General features: G+C 44.2%; 1 protein-coding gene across 1 annotated transcript in view; it reads left to right on the forward strand.

Moving 5' to 3' along the window:
- Positions 1 to 13,518, forward strand: part of NPHP4 (nephrocystin 4) — a 134,831-nt gene that overhangs the window by 71,147 nt on the left and 50,166 nt on the right. Inside the window, exon 12 of the mRNA XM_082656753.1 lies at positions 1,747 to 1,885. Coding sequence (XP_082512879.1) covers positions 1,747 to 1,885 — 139 coding nt within the window. The remainder of the gene's footprint in view (positions 1 to 1,746; positions 1,886 to 13,518) is intronic.

The following is a 13,518-nucleotide window of genomic DNA, read 5'->3' on the forward strand; positions in this document are numbered from 1 at the left end:
AAAATATTAGCAAATTGGATCCAACAATATGGAAAAAGAATAATACACCATGACCAAGTTGGGGGTTATCTCAGAAATGCAAGGCCAAAAATATGTAATTCATCATAGTCACAGCCTAAAGAAGGAAAAACGTATGATCATAACAATTGATGCAGAAGAAGCATTTGACAAAATTCAACGTCCATTTATGACAAAAACTGAGCAAACAGGAATAAAGAGGAACTTCCTCAGCTTGATAAGAATATCTACAAAAATCCTTTAGTTAGCATCACACTTAATGGTGAAAGATTGAATTCTTTTCCCCGTAGATCAGGAGCAAGTGAAGGATGCCCATACACAGTATTCAGCATCTTATTCAACATTGTACTGGAAGTGCTAGCCAGTGCAATAAAGCAAGAAAACAAAATTTAAAAACCATACAGATTGGAAAGGAAGGAACAAATCTTATTTGCAGACAACATGATTTTCTGTGTGGAAAATCTCAAGGGATTTACCAAAAGCTCCTAGAATAAACAAGTTTAGGGAGATTGCAGGATACAACAGGAGGTCAAGATAGAAAAATCAATCACATGTCTTTACATTAACAACAGTTGGAAAGCAAAATCTAAAAAACAGCATTATTTACAAAGGCTGAGGCAAAGAAGACCTAAATAAGTGGAGAGACATCTTTATGGATTGGAAGACTGTTTCAACATAGTAAAGATATAAATTCTCCCCCAATTGACCTATAGGTCTAATGCAATTTCAATCAAAATCCTTACATGATTTTTTTGTATATATATATATATATATATATATATATATATATATATACAAAATATATATATATTCTAAAGTTTATACAGAAAAGCAAAGGAATTAGAGTCAAAACAATTTTGAAAAGAACGATAAAGTTGGAGGATTCATACTACACAATTTCAAGACTTTCATTAAAGCTACAGTAATCACGATAAAGTGCTGTTGGTAAAGGCATTGACACATAGATGAATGGAATGGAATAGAGTCCAGAAGCAAGTCACAGTGTAGCAGTTTCCTGTAAAATTAAATATACACATACCATATGACCCAGCAATCCTACTCGTAGAGAAGTGAACCTTATGGGAATGAAAACTTATGTCACACAGAAATATGTATACCAGTGTTCCTAGCAGCTCTATTTATAACCCCTCAAGCTAGAAACAGCCTGAATGTTCCTAAATGGGTGAACGGATAAGTACACTGGGGTGCATCGTACAATAGAAAACTCCTCGGCAACAAAAAGGAACGGGCTGTGGGTACACACTATGGCCCGGGAGAGTCTCGTCAGTATCGCAGGGAGTGAAAGAAGCCAGTCTCAAAGGTTGTACAGCATGTGATCCCATTTATATGACAGAAGAGAGGGGTAGATTGTGGGGTTGGGTGTTGGCGGGACGGTGTACAAGGAGGCAGTGAGGGAATGTTTTGGGTGGTGGGGCTGTTCTGTACCCTGGCTGTGGTGGTGGTTACATGTGTTAAAACTCAAAGAACTGTACACCAAAAGGGAAACAGTCAACATAACATAGGTTAATTAAAAAACGCATTCGAAACTGGAGCAGCAATGTTGTGATTTCTGCTTGGGTGAGGGTGTTCTTGTGATGGTGGTCTCCTGGGGTTCTGATTCTCATTGATCATCTTAGGGCCGGGAGAATTGTTCCTGGTTGAGTTGTTCTAACCGAAGGGTGCTGATGAAGGGAGCGTGGCCGTCACCAGTCTTGTGGTCGATTGTAGGTGAAGCAGGTGGAGTCGGGGACAGTCCAGTTCCAGTACTCACTGAGCCCTGAAGGACACCTGGACACGCCCGTGGAGCACGCCATTCGCCCCAAGGCAGAGCAGCGGCCTTCCAGGAAGCCACCCACCTCCCCTTCAAGTAAGTGTGTGTAGAGAGCTGAGTCTTCTAGCTCATGGCACAGCTCCATCTGTGCCCAGTACAGCAACATTTCTCAGATACTTACTGCAGATGGCTTTAATTTGAATCAGTTGGTTGTTTTTGCTGAATACAGAGGTGTAGAACTGGGCAGTGATGAAGTGTGGCCCAGCACTTTGTGCTTCAGCCGCGAGTCAGCCCTGTTGCTTGCAGCTCCCTGACCGAGGGCCTGGGAAGGTCTGTTGGTGACCCTTAAAGGGACACATCATGTGGGTGCCCTGCAGATACAGGGCTCAAGAATCAGAGGCTGGCTGAAAGCCAAGGACTGCCAGCTTTATTTTGTACTGTTAATGTAACCATGAGTTTGCTGTCTTTAAAAAGTGCTTTCTACTCCCTTGGAGCACAGTCTGAGAGTGGGGAGGCCATGACCTCAGGGTGTGGCTTTAAGAAAGGGATAGAGGGCTGTCAGCAGAGTGATGCCCTTCCTGTGGGTGGTGGCGTCCCCACGTGTGACCACGGCTGTCAGCTTTGCGTTGGCTACACCACACCTTCTGCTGAGGCCGGTACCTTGTGTTCAGGGCCTCTTAGTTTATTCCCAAGGACAGGCAGCTAGTGTCCTGGTGGGGAATCCCACCTGTGGCGGGAAGAGGAGGAGTTTAGGAGGAGAGTTGAAAGAGCATTGAGCCCTTGGCCCTCGGCGTCTAGGGATCTCGCTGGCTGAAAGAATGTTCTAGATCATGGGCAGTTAGGCTCTTAGAAAGTCAGAAAGGTAGGGAATGAACAAAAGTGTAAGCTGTAGAGGGGAGCTTAGTGTCCATCCATCCTCCAACCAGATGGATTTCCTCTGATGGACACTGCTGGGTGTCCATGGAGGGCTGGGCAGTGTCTCTTGGGCAGCAGGTCCTGGGTGCTGGTGCAAAGGCACCAGTGAGTCTGTCATTTGGGAGTGGTTTTTTATGAGTTGAGAGTCTAGTTTTTGGAAACTGGTCTTGTTGAATTTACTGGTTTATTTATTTATTTTTATTTTTATTTTATTTTATTTTTTGCGATACGCGGGCCTCTCACTGTTGTGGCCTCTCCCGTTGCGGAGCACAGGCTCTGGACACGCAGGCTCAGCGGCCATGGCTCACGGGCCAGTTGCTCCGCGGCATGTGGGATCTTCCCAGACCAGGGCTCGAACCCGTGTCCCCTGCATTGGCAGGTGGACTCTCAACCACTGCGCCACCAGGGAAGCCCCCACTGGTTTATTTTTAAAATATTTATTTGGTTGTGCTGGGTCTTAGGTGCGGCAGGCGGGCTCCTTAGTTGTGGCTCTTGGGCTCCTTAGTTGTGGCATGAGAACTCTTAGTTGCGGCATGCATGTGGGATCTAGTTCCCTGACCGGGGATCGATCCCAAGCCCCCTGCATTGCGAGCGTGGAGTCTTAACCAATGGACCACCAGGGAAGTCCCAGTCTTGCTGAATTTAATCTTACAGTTGGTGGAAGAAGCACACTTGTTTCTCCGGCCTAGAACTTGATGTACTGGCCTCCATCTTTGTGACCTTCCAGGATTTTCCGAGATATTTAAACATATTCAGGTACCAAAACTTAATAGTTGAGTGCTTTGGGACCAAGCACATCATTAAGTATTTTCCTTCTTCCCCGAAAGGCTGTATATTTGATGGTTTTAATTGTTTTGTTCTTTCCAGTTTTGAATATTGTGCTTACCAGACTGTTCTCAGGATTGCTGTTTACCACCAGTGTGTACATTAATAATCTCATCTTATATAAGTGGTACTGGAATGTACAGCACCACTTATACTTGAGGAATTGCCAGAGTATCTGCTAGAATCCCTTGCAGTGGTGGGTGGTAGGCATGTGTTTTCCATCAGAGTCAGTTTAGAATAAATTTCCAATTTTATTTGATAAAGTTGAATGCATGGAAAGCATAGAATATATAGTTAAAACTATTAAACAGAGTCAAACTTATTTCTAACCTGTTCCCTTCTTTAAATCTACTATCTTCCCTTCTTTGACATATGTTCATAGTTACATTCTAAAAATAAAACAAGTACCAACCTCTAAGAAATGTAAGTATGAAAGAAAGATAGTATCCTAGATTATAAAAATATGTATATCTTGTGATTAGATAGAAATATGATTACTCTGGTTTTTGATTAAGTGACTTAAAAGGACAGTAGTGAAATGTAATAAACCCAGTTTAAAGTAATAAATACAGTTTACCCTGGTCCTTAGAAATGTCTGAATAGATCATTTTCTTAGAGAAGAAACCCATACAGATATCGTTAAGGGAAGAATATAATTACCTTTTCTGGAAAGGAAATTTCCGGTGTTGAATTTTGATGTAGTTATGGCACTGGAAACAGCATCTAGTCTAATCTAATGGTCATCCAGAACGGGATGACCCTGTTGGCTTCTCCGGCCTGACCTACTGTCAGTGTGGCTGTGGACTTTGGGTTTGCTCTCCCAGCTGCCCTGTCTGTTCTCATGAGGGCCTTAGAGGAGATTTAAAGCCTAGTCTGCCGCTGCCTCTGTTTCCCAGAATTGTCCTTTAACTGATTTTTTGCTTGGGGTTCACGGAACTTCTTGGATCTCTGGGTCTTTTAAAGCACAGTTGGAACAATTTTGATCATTCCTTCTTCTGTCCTCCTCTCTCTTCTCCCTTGGGGCCCCCAGTTACGCGTGTATCAGGCAGCGAGCCTCGCTTCTATTTGTGGTCTGTTCTCTCTGTGTCCCGTCCTAGATCGTTCTCGTTGCTGTACCTTCAGGTTCACTCATCTTTTCTTCTGCAGTGCCTGATCTGCCATGAATCCCATCCAGTGCAGTTTTCATCACAGATACTGTAGTTTTCATCTCCCAAAGTTCTCTCAGGGTCTTTTTCTGTCCTCCATGTTCAGTGTTTCCTGTTGCTTCTTGAACATGGGAAATACCTGTACAACCCCTGACAAGCTCATGCTTTAGTCTTCCTCTCCAGAGAAGGCAGAGGTAGGCAGACCTCTTAGACCTGCCCAGCAGTTAATGTTCCAGTATTTTTCCCTATTTGAAATGACCCAGATAGTGACCCAGATAGTGAGTGAATTCTCATTTTAGCTTGGTTTAGTTTCAAGTTACCGAAATCTGGAGATAATGTTACAAAGTTTGTCCCTCCTTTGGTATCTTTGTTTGCCAGTTCTAATATCTTGGTCTGGATTAGTTTTGATTGATTGATTTTTGTCCTAATTTGGGTTGTATTTTCCTGCTTCTTTATATTCATAATTTTTTTACTGGATTCCAGGTGTTGTGAGTTTTCTCCTTTTGGGGACTGAATATTTTTGTAGTTGATAAATACTCTTGAGCTTTGGAAACGGTTTGGTCATTTTGGGTCTTGCCCTTAAGATTTGTTAGATGGGACCAGATCAGCATTTAGTTTAGGGCTAATCATTCCTCACTAGGTGACAAGACCCCTTTTGCTACTCTGCCTGATGTCCCTGAATTATGAGGTTTACCAGTCTGTGAGGACAGCTTCTTTCTGGCCTCGGGTGAACCCTGTGTACTGGTCCTTCTAATTTTTCGGGTGGTTCTTTGCCCATCCTTGGGTAGTTTCCTCATCAGTGATCTACTAAATCCTGGAAGGACCCTCTAAGTGGCTGGAGCTCCTTCTCTGTGCACCCCTCCTGTCTGTGTTCAGCCCTGCAAACTCCAGCTTCCTTGGTCTCCTTGGGCTCTCAGCTTGGTCTTCAGATCAGGGTCCCGCTGTGCACTGTCTGGGTTCCCCTCCCTGCACTGCAGTCTGAAGAATCACTCAACACTGTGATGTGAGGACAGTTGGAAGGTTTACTTCTTTTGTTTCCAGTTCCTCAGGATCCTTTCCTGCCTAAATTCCAGTGTCTTAAAGACTTGTTTTATATATTCTGTTAAAAAATTTTTGTTTCAGATGGGAGGGAAAATCTGGTCAGAAGTAGAAGGCTTTGCCTGCTGTTAGTGGTTTCTAGGCTACTGAAATCATCCACCCCAGGGCTGATCGTCCAGTGGTTTTGAAAGTTTTCCTGGCTGCTTTGCGCTACGTGTGATTCACTAAACATGTCGGCGTTTCATGACTTTCAGTCTTGGCTCATGCCCTGAGCCTAGAAGGCGTCTCCCTTGTGTACTGTGTACTTATTTTCTTTTAAGATATATTCTCTTTGTTAAATTAAAAAATTACAGGGCTTCCCTGGTCGCGCAGTGGTTGAGAGTCCGCCTGCCGATGCAGGGGACATGGGTTCGTGCCCCGGTCCGGGAAGATCCCACGTGCCGCAGAGCGGCTGGGCCCTCTGGGCAGCAATAATGCTGGGCAGCAATAATGCTGGGCAGCATTATTCTGTCTGCCACAAGAGTAAGGGCGGACCAGTCAGTTAACAGCGCCGGACTGGCTGTCCAGGTGGAAAATGGAAAATCAGATCCCAATTTCATGTTGTGTACACAAATTCTGGATGGATTACAAAACAGAACTGTAGAGATTTTAGAATCAGAAGATCAGGAAGAAGAAAAATGATAGAAAGAGCTGTTCCGAATCACTGAGGAATGGTCCATAACAGGACAGAAAAATGGGCAGAGGGATGTGAGGAGAGAATTCACAGAGGAGAAACCAGAACAACCAATCGACGTACGCAAAAGTGCTCAGTTTCACTAGCAATCAGAGAAATGCAAATTAAAATGAGAAATCACTTCATGCCCCTCGTGTTGGAAAAACCTGGCCGGCTAATAGCATGTAGGTTGAGGAGGAGTTGGGAAGCGAGGAGTTCCCACCACACAGGGAGGAATGCAGGATGTACGAGCACTTTGAAGAGCAATTTTGTAGTATTTAGTTAATACCCTACAGCTGGGAAATGCCATTTCTAGACGCCCACTGCAGAGAGGAGCTAGTCCACATGACACGGGGCCTGTGTTTAGTGGCTGAAGCGTGGGAACGACCTGCCTGCGCCCCAGTCGGGGGATGGCTCAATGAGCTGATTTATTTGGACCGTGGGTGCTATATAGCAGTGAAAACGCCAAGATAGGGCTCTGCATATCATTATGGCTGAACCTTCACAACAGTGTGCTGAGTGAAGAAGGCAGGTTCTGAAAGGAAACGGACAGCACGGCAGCATGTAAGTGGCTTTGAAATCAATTGCGTTTTGTTTGTGAATCCAGACTTGCCAACTGGGTGATCTTAGACCAGTTGCTTAATGTGTCCGTCCCTCAGTTTCCTCCGCTGTAAAATGGATGGATTAAAGGCCTACATATGAAAAACAAAACTTGAGGAATCTTAGAAAAAAATTTGGAGAATATTTCTATGACCTTGAGGTTAGGAAGGCTTCCTTAAACAAGATAGAGCACAAACCAAAAAGAGAAGATTGAGAAACGTGATAATGTTAACATGTAAAGCTTTTCTATGAGAGAAGACTCCATAAACAAAGTTAAAAGACAAACCTCAGGACTGGGCTTCCCTGGTGGCGCAGTGGTTAAGAATCCGTCTGCCAATGCAGGGGACACGGGTCCGAGCCCTGGTCCGGGAAGATCCCACATGCTGCAGAGCAACTAAGCCCGTGCACTACAACTACTGAGCCCGTGCACCACAACTACTGAGCCTGCGCTCTAGAGTCCACGAGCCACAACTCCTGAGCCCACCCATCACAACTACTGAAGCCCATGTGACTAGAGCCCGTGCTCCACAACAAGAGAAGCCACCACAATGAGAAGCCCGTGCACCGCAATGAAGAGTAGCCCCCGCTCGCCACAACTAGAGAAAAGCCCGCGCCGCAGCAACGAAGACCCAACGCAGCCAAAAATAAGTAAATAAATAAATAAAAATTTATATATATAAAAAAGACAAACCTCAGACTAAAAGATACTTGCAATACATAAAACTGTTAAAAAGTAATGGAAAGAATGAGGAGATTAGAAGGAAGAAAGATAATAGAAAGAGCTCCTCCCGATCAGTAAGAAGGAGATAAACAACCGACAAGAAAAACAGGCAAAGACCCTCAGAGGTCATGGAGAGGGTTAGGTGAAAAGAGGTTTGTCGGGGTGCGCAGGCTGCCCGGCTCGGGGCAAGGGCTTCACAGTTGCTGTCAGCTGCATTGATCTTGTCATCCTGCTGGCTGGCAGCATCGGTGGGCAGTGGCCACATGTTCATACCCCCTTTCAGCCCAACTAAATACAGATCCCAAATCTCACTGGAAACAGGGCGACCACCAGGTCAGGAGCAAATGCAGTATTTGCACAGAGCTACTGTTGACCCCAGAGTCCTTGATGGGTACGAACCAGTGCCCGTGTTGCCATCTAGGGAAGTGGGTTCCCGCCGGGCCGGAAAGCTTAGTGTTGGCCCTGCTTCTACCGTTTTATATTAGCATTCTGGAAGAAAGTAAGGGAGTGTTTATTCGGATAGGTTTGCTCAGCGTGCCCTCCCCATACCCATTCAGCAAACCCTATTGACAGTCTGTGAAGTGCCAGGTACATTTTAAAAAGAGACAGTAAGTGAATAAACCACCAAATATTTAGGTAGCAGAGAGAATGCTGTCCCACTCTAGGGTGGGGTGTTGACAGCAGGCAAGCTGTGCCTATGTGAAAAGGGAGTATATGGGAATTCTCTGTCCTTTCTGCTCAAAGTTGCTGTGAATATAAAACTGCTCTAAAGTCCATTAAAGAATAAGACAGAATAATATGTGGGGAACTTAGTTATACCTGTCTTGATTTGATTAACCTGTGTTCAGGATTTATGTTTCTGTTTCCATATTTGAGGTTCATCTGTGGCAGAGGTCAGCAGACTTTAAGGCCAGATAGGAAATATTTTAGGCTTTGTGGGCCAGATGACCTCTGCCACGGCTACTCATCTCTGCTGGTGTTCAGTGAAAGCCATCGAGGATGTGTAAGTGAACAAGTATGGGTGTGTTCCAATAAAAATTTACTTATAAGCGCAGATCGTGTGCCAAACTTGACCAGTGGGCCATACTTTGCAGATCCTTTTTTTTTTTCTTTTTCTTTTTTTTTAATGTGTAATAGTCTTATTGAAACATACCCAAACAGTAGCCAGAGTAATCTCTATTTTTTAATTTTATTAAGTCTTTTGAAAATGTAATATATTTAAATGTTCAAAAAATGTTAAAGTGGGAAGTAGTAAATAGATGACCCAATTTTCTAATGGGTTGCTGGTCTTTACCAATTGATAGAAGCTCTTGTTATGTTAAACGAGCCCTTTGTGATGAGGTTGCAAATTTATTTTCTCAATTTGTCTTTTTTCTTTTGACTTTTCTTGTAGTGGTTTTGCCAGGAGTTTACAAAAATTTTCATAGTCATCATCTTTTTTTTTTTCTTGTAAATTTATTTATTTATTTTTGGCTGCGTTGGGTCTTCGTTGCTGCGTGCGGGCTTTCTCTAGTTGTGGCGAGCGGGGCTACTCTTGGTTGCAGTGCACGGGCTTCTCATTGTGGTGGCTTCTCTTGTTGTGGAGCATGGGCTCTAGGCACGTGGGCTTCAGTAGTTGTGGCATGAGGGCTCAGTTGTTGTGGCTCACGGGCTCTAGAGTGCAGGCTTAGTAGTTGTGGCCCACGGTCTTAGTTGCTCCGTGGCATGTGGGATCTTCCTGGACCAGGGATTGAACCTGTGTATCCTGCATTGGCAGGCGGATTCTTAACCACTGCGCCACCAGGGAAGCCCCTCATAGTCATCTTTTTTCAATCTTTTCTTTTAAAGCATTAAGAGATCATATTTTAGTTAGAAAGGTCTTCCACATTCCACGGTTACAAATAATTCTCTCAAGTTTTTTTCCTAGTAGTTTTAGGGCTTCCTTCTTATATATACATTTAAATCATTGATCCATTTGGAATTTATTCTTGTATAAAATATTAGTTTACATCCAATTTATATTTTTCTAGATGGCTATCCAGTTATCCCAATACTATTTAATTAATGTTTTCCCCATTGATTTAAGACACCACTCTTATTATTTATTGAATTATTACTTTCATTTGTTTATATTAGTGGGTTCTATTTTTTAAAAAATTTATTAGAGTATAGTTGATTTACAATATTGTGTTAGTTTTGGGTGTGCAGCAAAGTGAATCAGTTATACATATATGTATATCCACTCTTTTGTTTTAGATTCTTTTCCTATATAGGTCATTACAGAGCATTGAGTAGAGTTCCCTGTGCTCTACAGCAGGTTCTTATTAGTTATCTATTTTATATATAGATCCTTTCTTTTTTGTTGTCTTTATCAGGTTTTGGTATTATGAGCATTTTAGGTGTGTAAAATGAGTGTTTACTTGGGGTTCTCTAGAGAAGCAGATATACATACAGTATGGGAAGAGATATATGATGAGAAATTGGATCACACAATTACGGAGGCTGAGAAGTCCCGTGACCTACTGTCTGCAAACTGGAACCCAGGAAAGCGGGTGGTGTAATTCAGGCTGAGTCCAAAAGTCTGAGAACCAGGGCAGCCGGTGGCGTGGATTTCATCTGGGTCTGAAGGCCTGAGAACAGGGGGCCGAGGGCAGGAGACTGATGACCCAGCTCTGCGGTCAGGCAGGAGGGGTCTAGTTCTTCCTTCCTCCACCTTTTTGTTTTTATACAGACCCTCAGTGGATTCAATGAGGCCTCCATCCCCCGCCCCCCCGCCCCCCCCAACAGCGGGAAGGGCAAACTGCTTTAAAACTGAGTCACCCCTTGAAATTCGAATTTCATGCGGAAACACCCGCACAGACACACCCAGAATAATGTTTAACCAAACATCTGGGTGCCCTGTGATCCAGTCAGGTTGGCACTTAAGATTTTAAGCTATTTCTGTGTTTGCTACCTTTTCCTGTGCTTTAAAATAGTTTAAACAAAAGGCAGCATCTGTTTCTTGAAGGTCTGATAAAACTTACCTATAAAACCATCAGGAACTTGGTGCCTTTTGAAGGGATGTTTTGACAACCATTTAAATTTCTGTTTATGGTTATTGATCTATTTAGGTTTTCCATCTCATCTTGTGTTACCTTTCGGGATACATATTCTCTAGAAAAATGGTCAATTTCTTTTAGTTTACAAAGATGTTGGGATAAAATTGTATCTAATTTAAAGCTTCTAATTTGTATCATTAAATAGCAAAAATTCAACCAAGTAAATTTTAAAGCTCTAACTGGCTTTATTGAACAATTAATGAATTAGGTAGCATCCCATCTACCAAGTAGAAAGGCACTTGGAGGAGCTGAACAAAAAGGAAGACGTTTATAGGCAGAAGGTGGGGGAGGGGGTAAGGAAAGAGCGGGCTACCTCACCTTCCTCTGGGGGATGGAAGGGGTCCACGTGGCTGTTACCTCATTGGTGCCAACCAGAAAATTCCAAACTGGCCAGTTAAGACCACTTTCCTGGGGAATATTGAAAGTGCAGTTAGGTAAGGTACCAAGCCATGGTTTGGTGACACTGGCTTAGTACAAGTGACAAGTGACTCCATTCTGGGCCGGTTGTTTCTTTTTGAAAGTATCTATGATTAGGTTCCCTTTCTCATGCCTAATATTTTGGTGAATCTCTCCCTTTCTTGGTCAGGCTTATCCAAGGTTTCTTCACTTCATCATTCTCTTCAAAGAACTAGCTGTTGGTCTTACTTATTGGTTCTCCCGTTCTTTGTTTTTGTTTCTAATTGTATCTTTAATTTTAATTAACTTAGTGAAAATTTAATTTTATATGCTTTTATCAAGTCCATCCTCTTAATTTTTAAAAAGTTTACAGAAAGTTGAGTGCTTAGCATTTTTTCCGTTTATCTGCTTAGGAGTGATCTCACTTAAGGGTCTGCAGTTTTCTTCTAGGTGCAGCGTGGACTCGCACACGTTTTGATCTTTACTGTTCTTACTGCCTCAGCTGTTGGGCTCAACTTCTGTTTGCTTTTACCTAGAATATAGAAGTGTTTTAAAGTATCCCCACGTTAAAAAACACACTAAACTCTTCTTGCCCTTTCACGCGGGCCCTTGCCCTCAGCCTTAAAGCCCGGCTCAGATGTCTCTTCCCTGCAGAGCCTCCTTTCTGCATCTCCTGGCCTTGGTAGGTGCTGCTTTTTATTTTTTATTTTATTTTATTTATTATTTATTTTTTATTTGGAAAAAGGAGTTTTATTTTTTAAATTTAACAACTGATTGTGGTTTTTTTTTTAACATCTTTATTGGAGTATAATTGCTTTACAATGGTGTGTTAGTTTCTGCTGTATAACAAAGTGAATCAGTTATACATATACATATGTTCCCATATCTCTTCCCTCTTGTGTCTCCCTCCCTCCCACCTCCCTATCCCACCCCTCTAGGTGGTCACAAAGCACCGAGCTGATCTCCCTGTGCTATGCGGCTGCTTCCCACTAGCTATCTATTTTACGCTTGGTAGTGTATATATGTCCATGCCCCTCTCTCGCTTTGTCACAGCTTACCCTTTCCCCTCCCCATATCCTCAAGTCCATGCTCTAGTAGGTCTGTGTCTTTATTCCCATCTTACCCCTAGGTTCTTCATGACCCTTTTTTTTTTTCTTAGATTCCATATATATGTGTTAGCATACGGTATTTGTTTTTCTCTTTCTGACTTACTTCACTCTGTATGACAGACTGCTCCTTATTTTATATCGTCTGTTGTCTGTTTCTTCTCACTACTGCTTTTGGGGTGTGTCAGCCAGGCTTGCCCTGGTGACAGATAGTTCCGGAATCTCACTGGCTTAAGACAGAAAGCTTTGCTTCCTGCTCTTAGTACACGTCCATGTGGGCTGGGGGCGGCTCTGCTCACTATGGTCACACATGGCAGTTGTCACCAGAGTATTGCCGGCCGCTCCCCCCCAGCACAAAGAAAGGCCCAGAAATGACCTGCGTCCTTCCTCCCAGCTCAGGGGCTAGAGCTGGCGTGTGGCCCCGCCCAGGCTCAGGGGCTGCGCAGCGTCGCAGCGAGGCCGCAGAAGGTGAAGAGGTGCCGATCCCCGGTGTGGATACTCGTTCGGCATTAGAGACGATCTTAGGAGCATCTCACCAGTGGGGACTCCGCTGGTCCATCGTTCTGTTGCCCAAAGCATTCAGCACGTGTGGGTAGAGAAATGGGTCACTCGGGACTCTTCCATGATAGAAACTCAACTCAAAATAGTCGAAACGGAGAGGGAATTGATTGGCTCACGTGATGGAAGAGCCCTGACGTGAGGCCTGGCTGCGTCCTGGCCCTGGAGTGGTGTGGTGAAGACCTGGTGTGTGTGTCTGTCTGTCTCCCACACCTCTGTCTGCTCACCCTCCAGCTGTCCGTGGTGGCTTCCGTCCAGGCAGGGTTTCCCTACATGGTGGCTCCGGGAGCTGCTCGGTTATCCTCGGGCTTAGGAATCTCAGCAGGAAGAACTTCTTTTGCTCAGTTGTCCGGTCAGAGTCCTGAGATGGAGCCCCTCCCTCTGCCGGGTCACCTGCTGTACCCCGAATGACTGGGATGGGGGTGAGGCAGGGCGTGCATCCTGGGTCACACTCCCTCTCTTGTGTGGGGTTGGGCCAGGGGTAAGGGCTGGGAGGGTGAGGCCCCAAAGGGAAACCATCCTTGCTGCTCTCGGGAGAGAGGGTGGACGGTGGTCACCCGATGGGTTGAGGGCCTGCTCTCCTGTCCCAGGTCTTTCCCTGCACTCAGCTGTTTCCACTGCGTAGTTGCACCCCAG

The sequence above is a fragment of the Grampus griseus genome (genome assembly GCF_964374135.1).
Source record: "Grampus griseus genome assembly, chromosome: 1".
Lineage (NCBI taxonomy): Eukaryota > Metazoa > Chordata > Mammalia > Artiodactyla > Delphinidae > Grampus > Grampus griseus.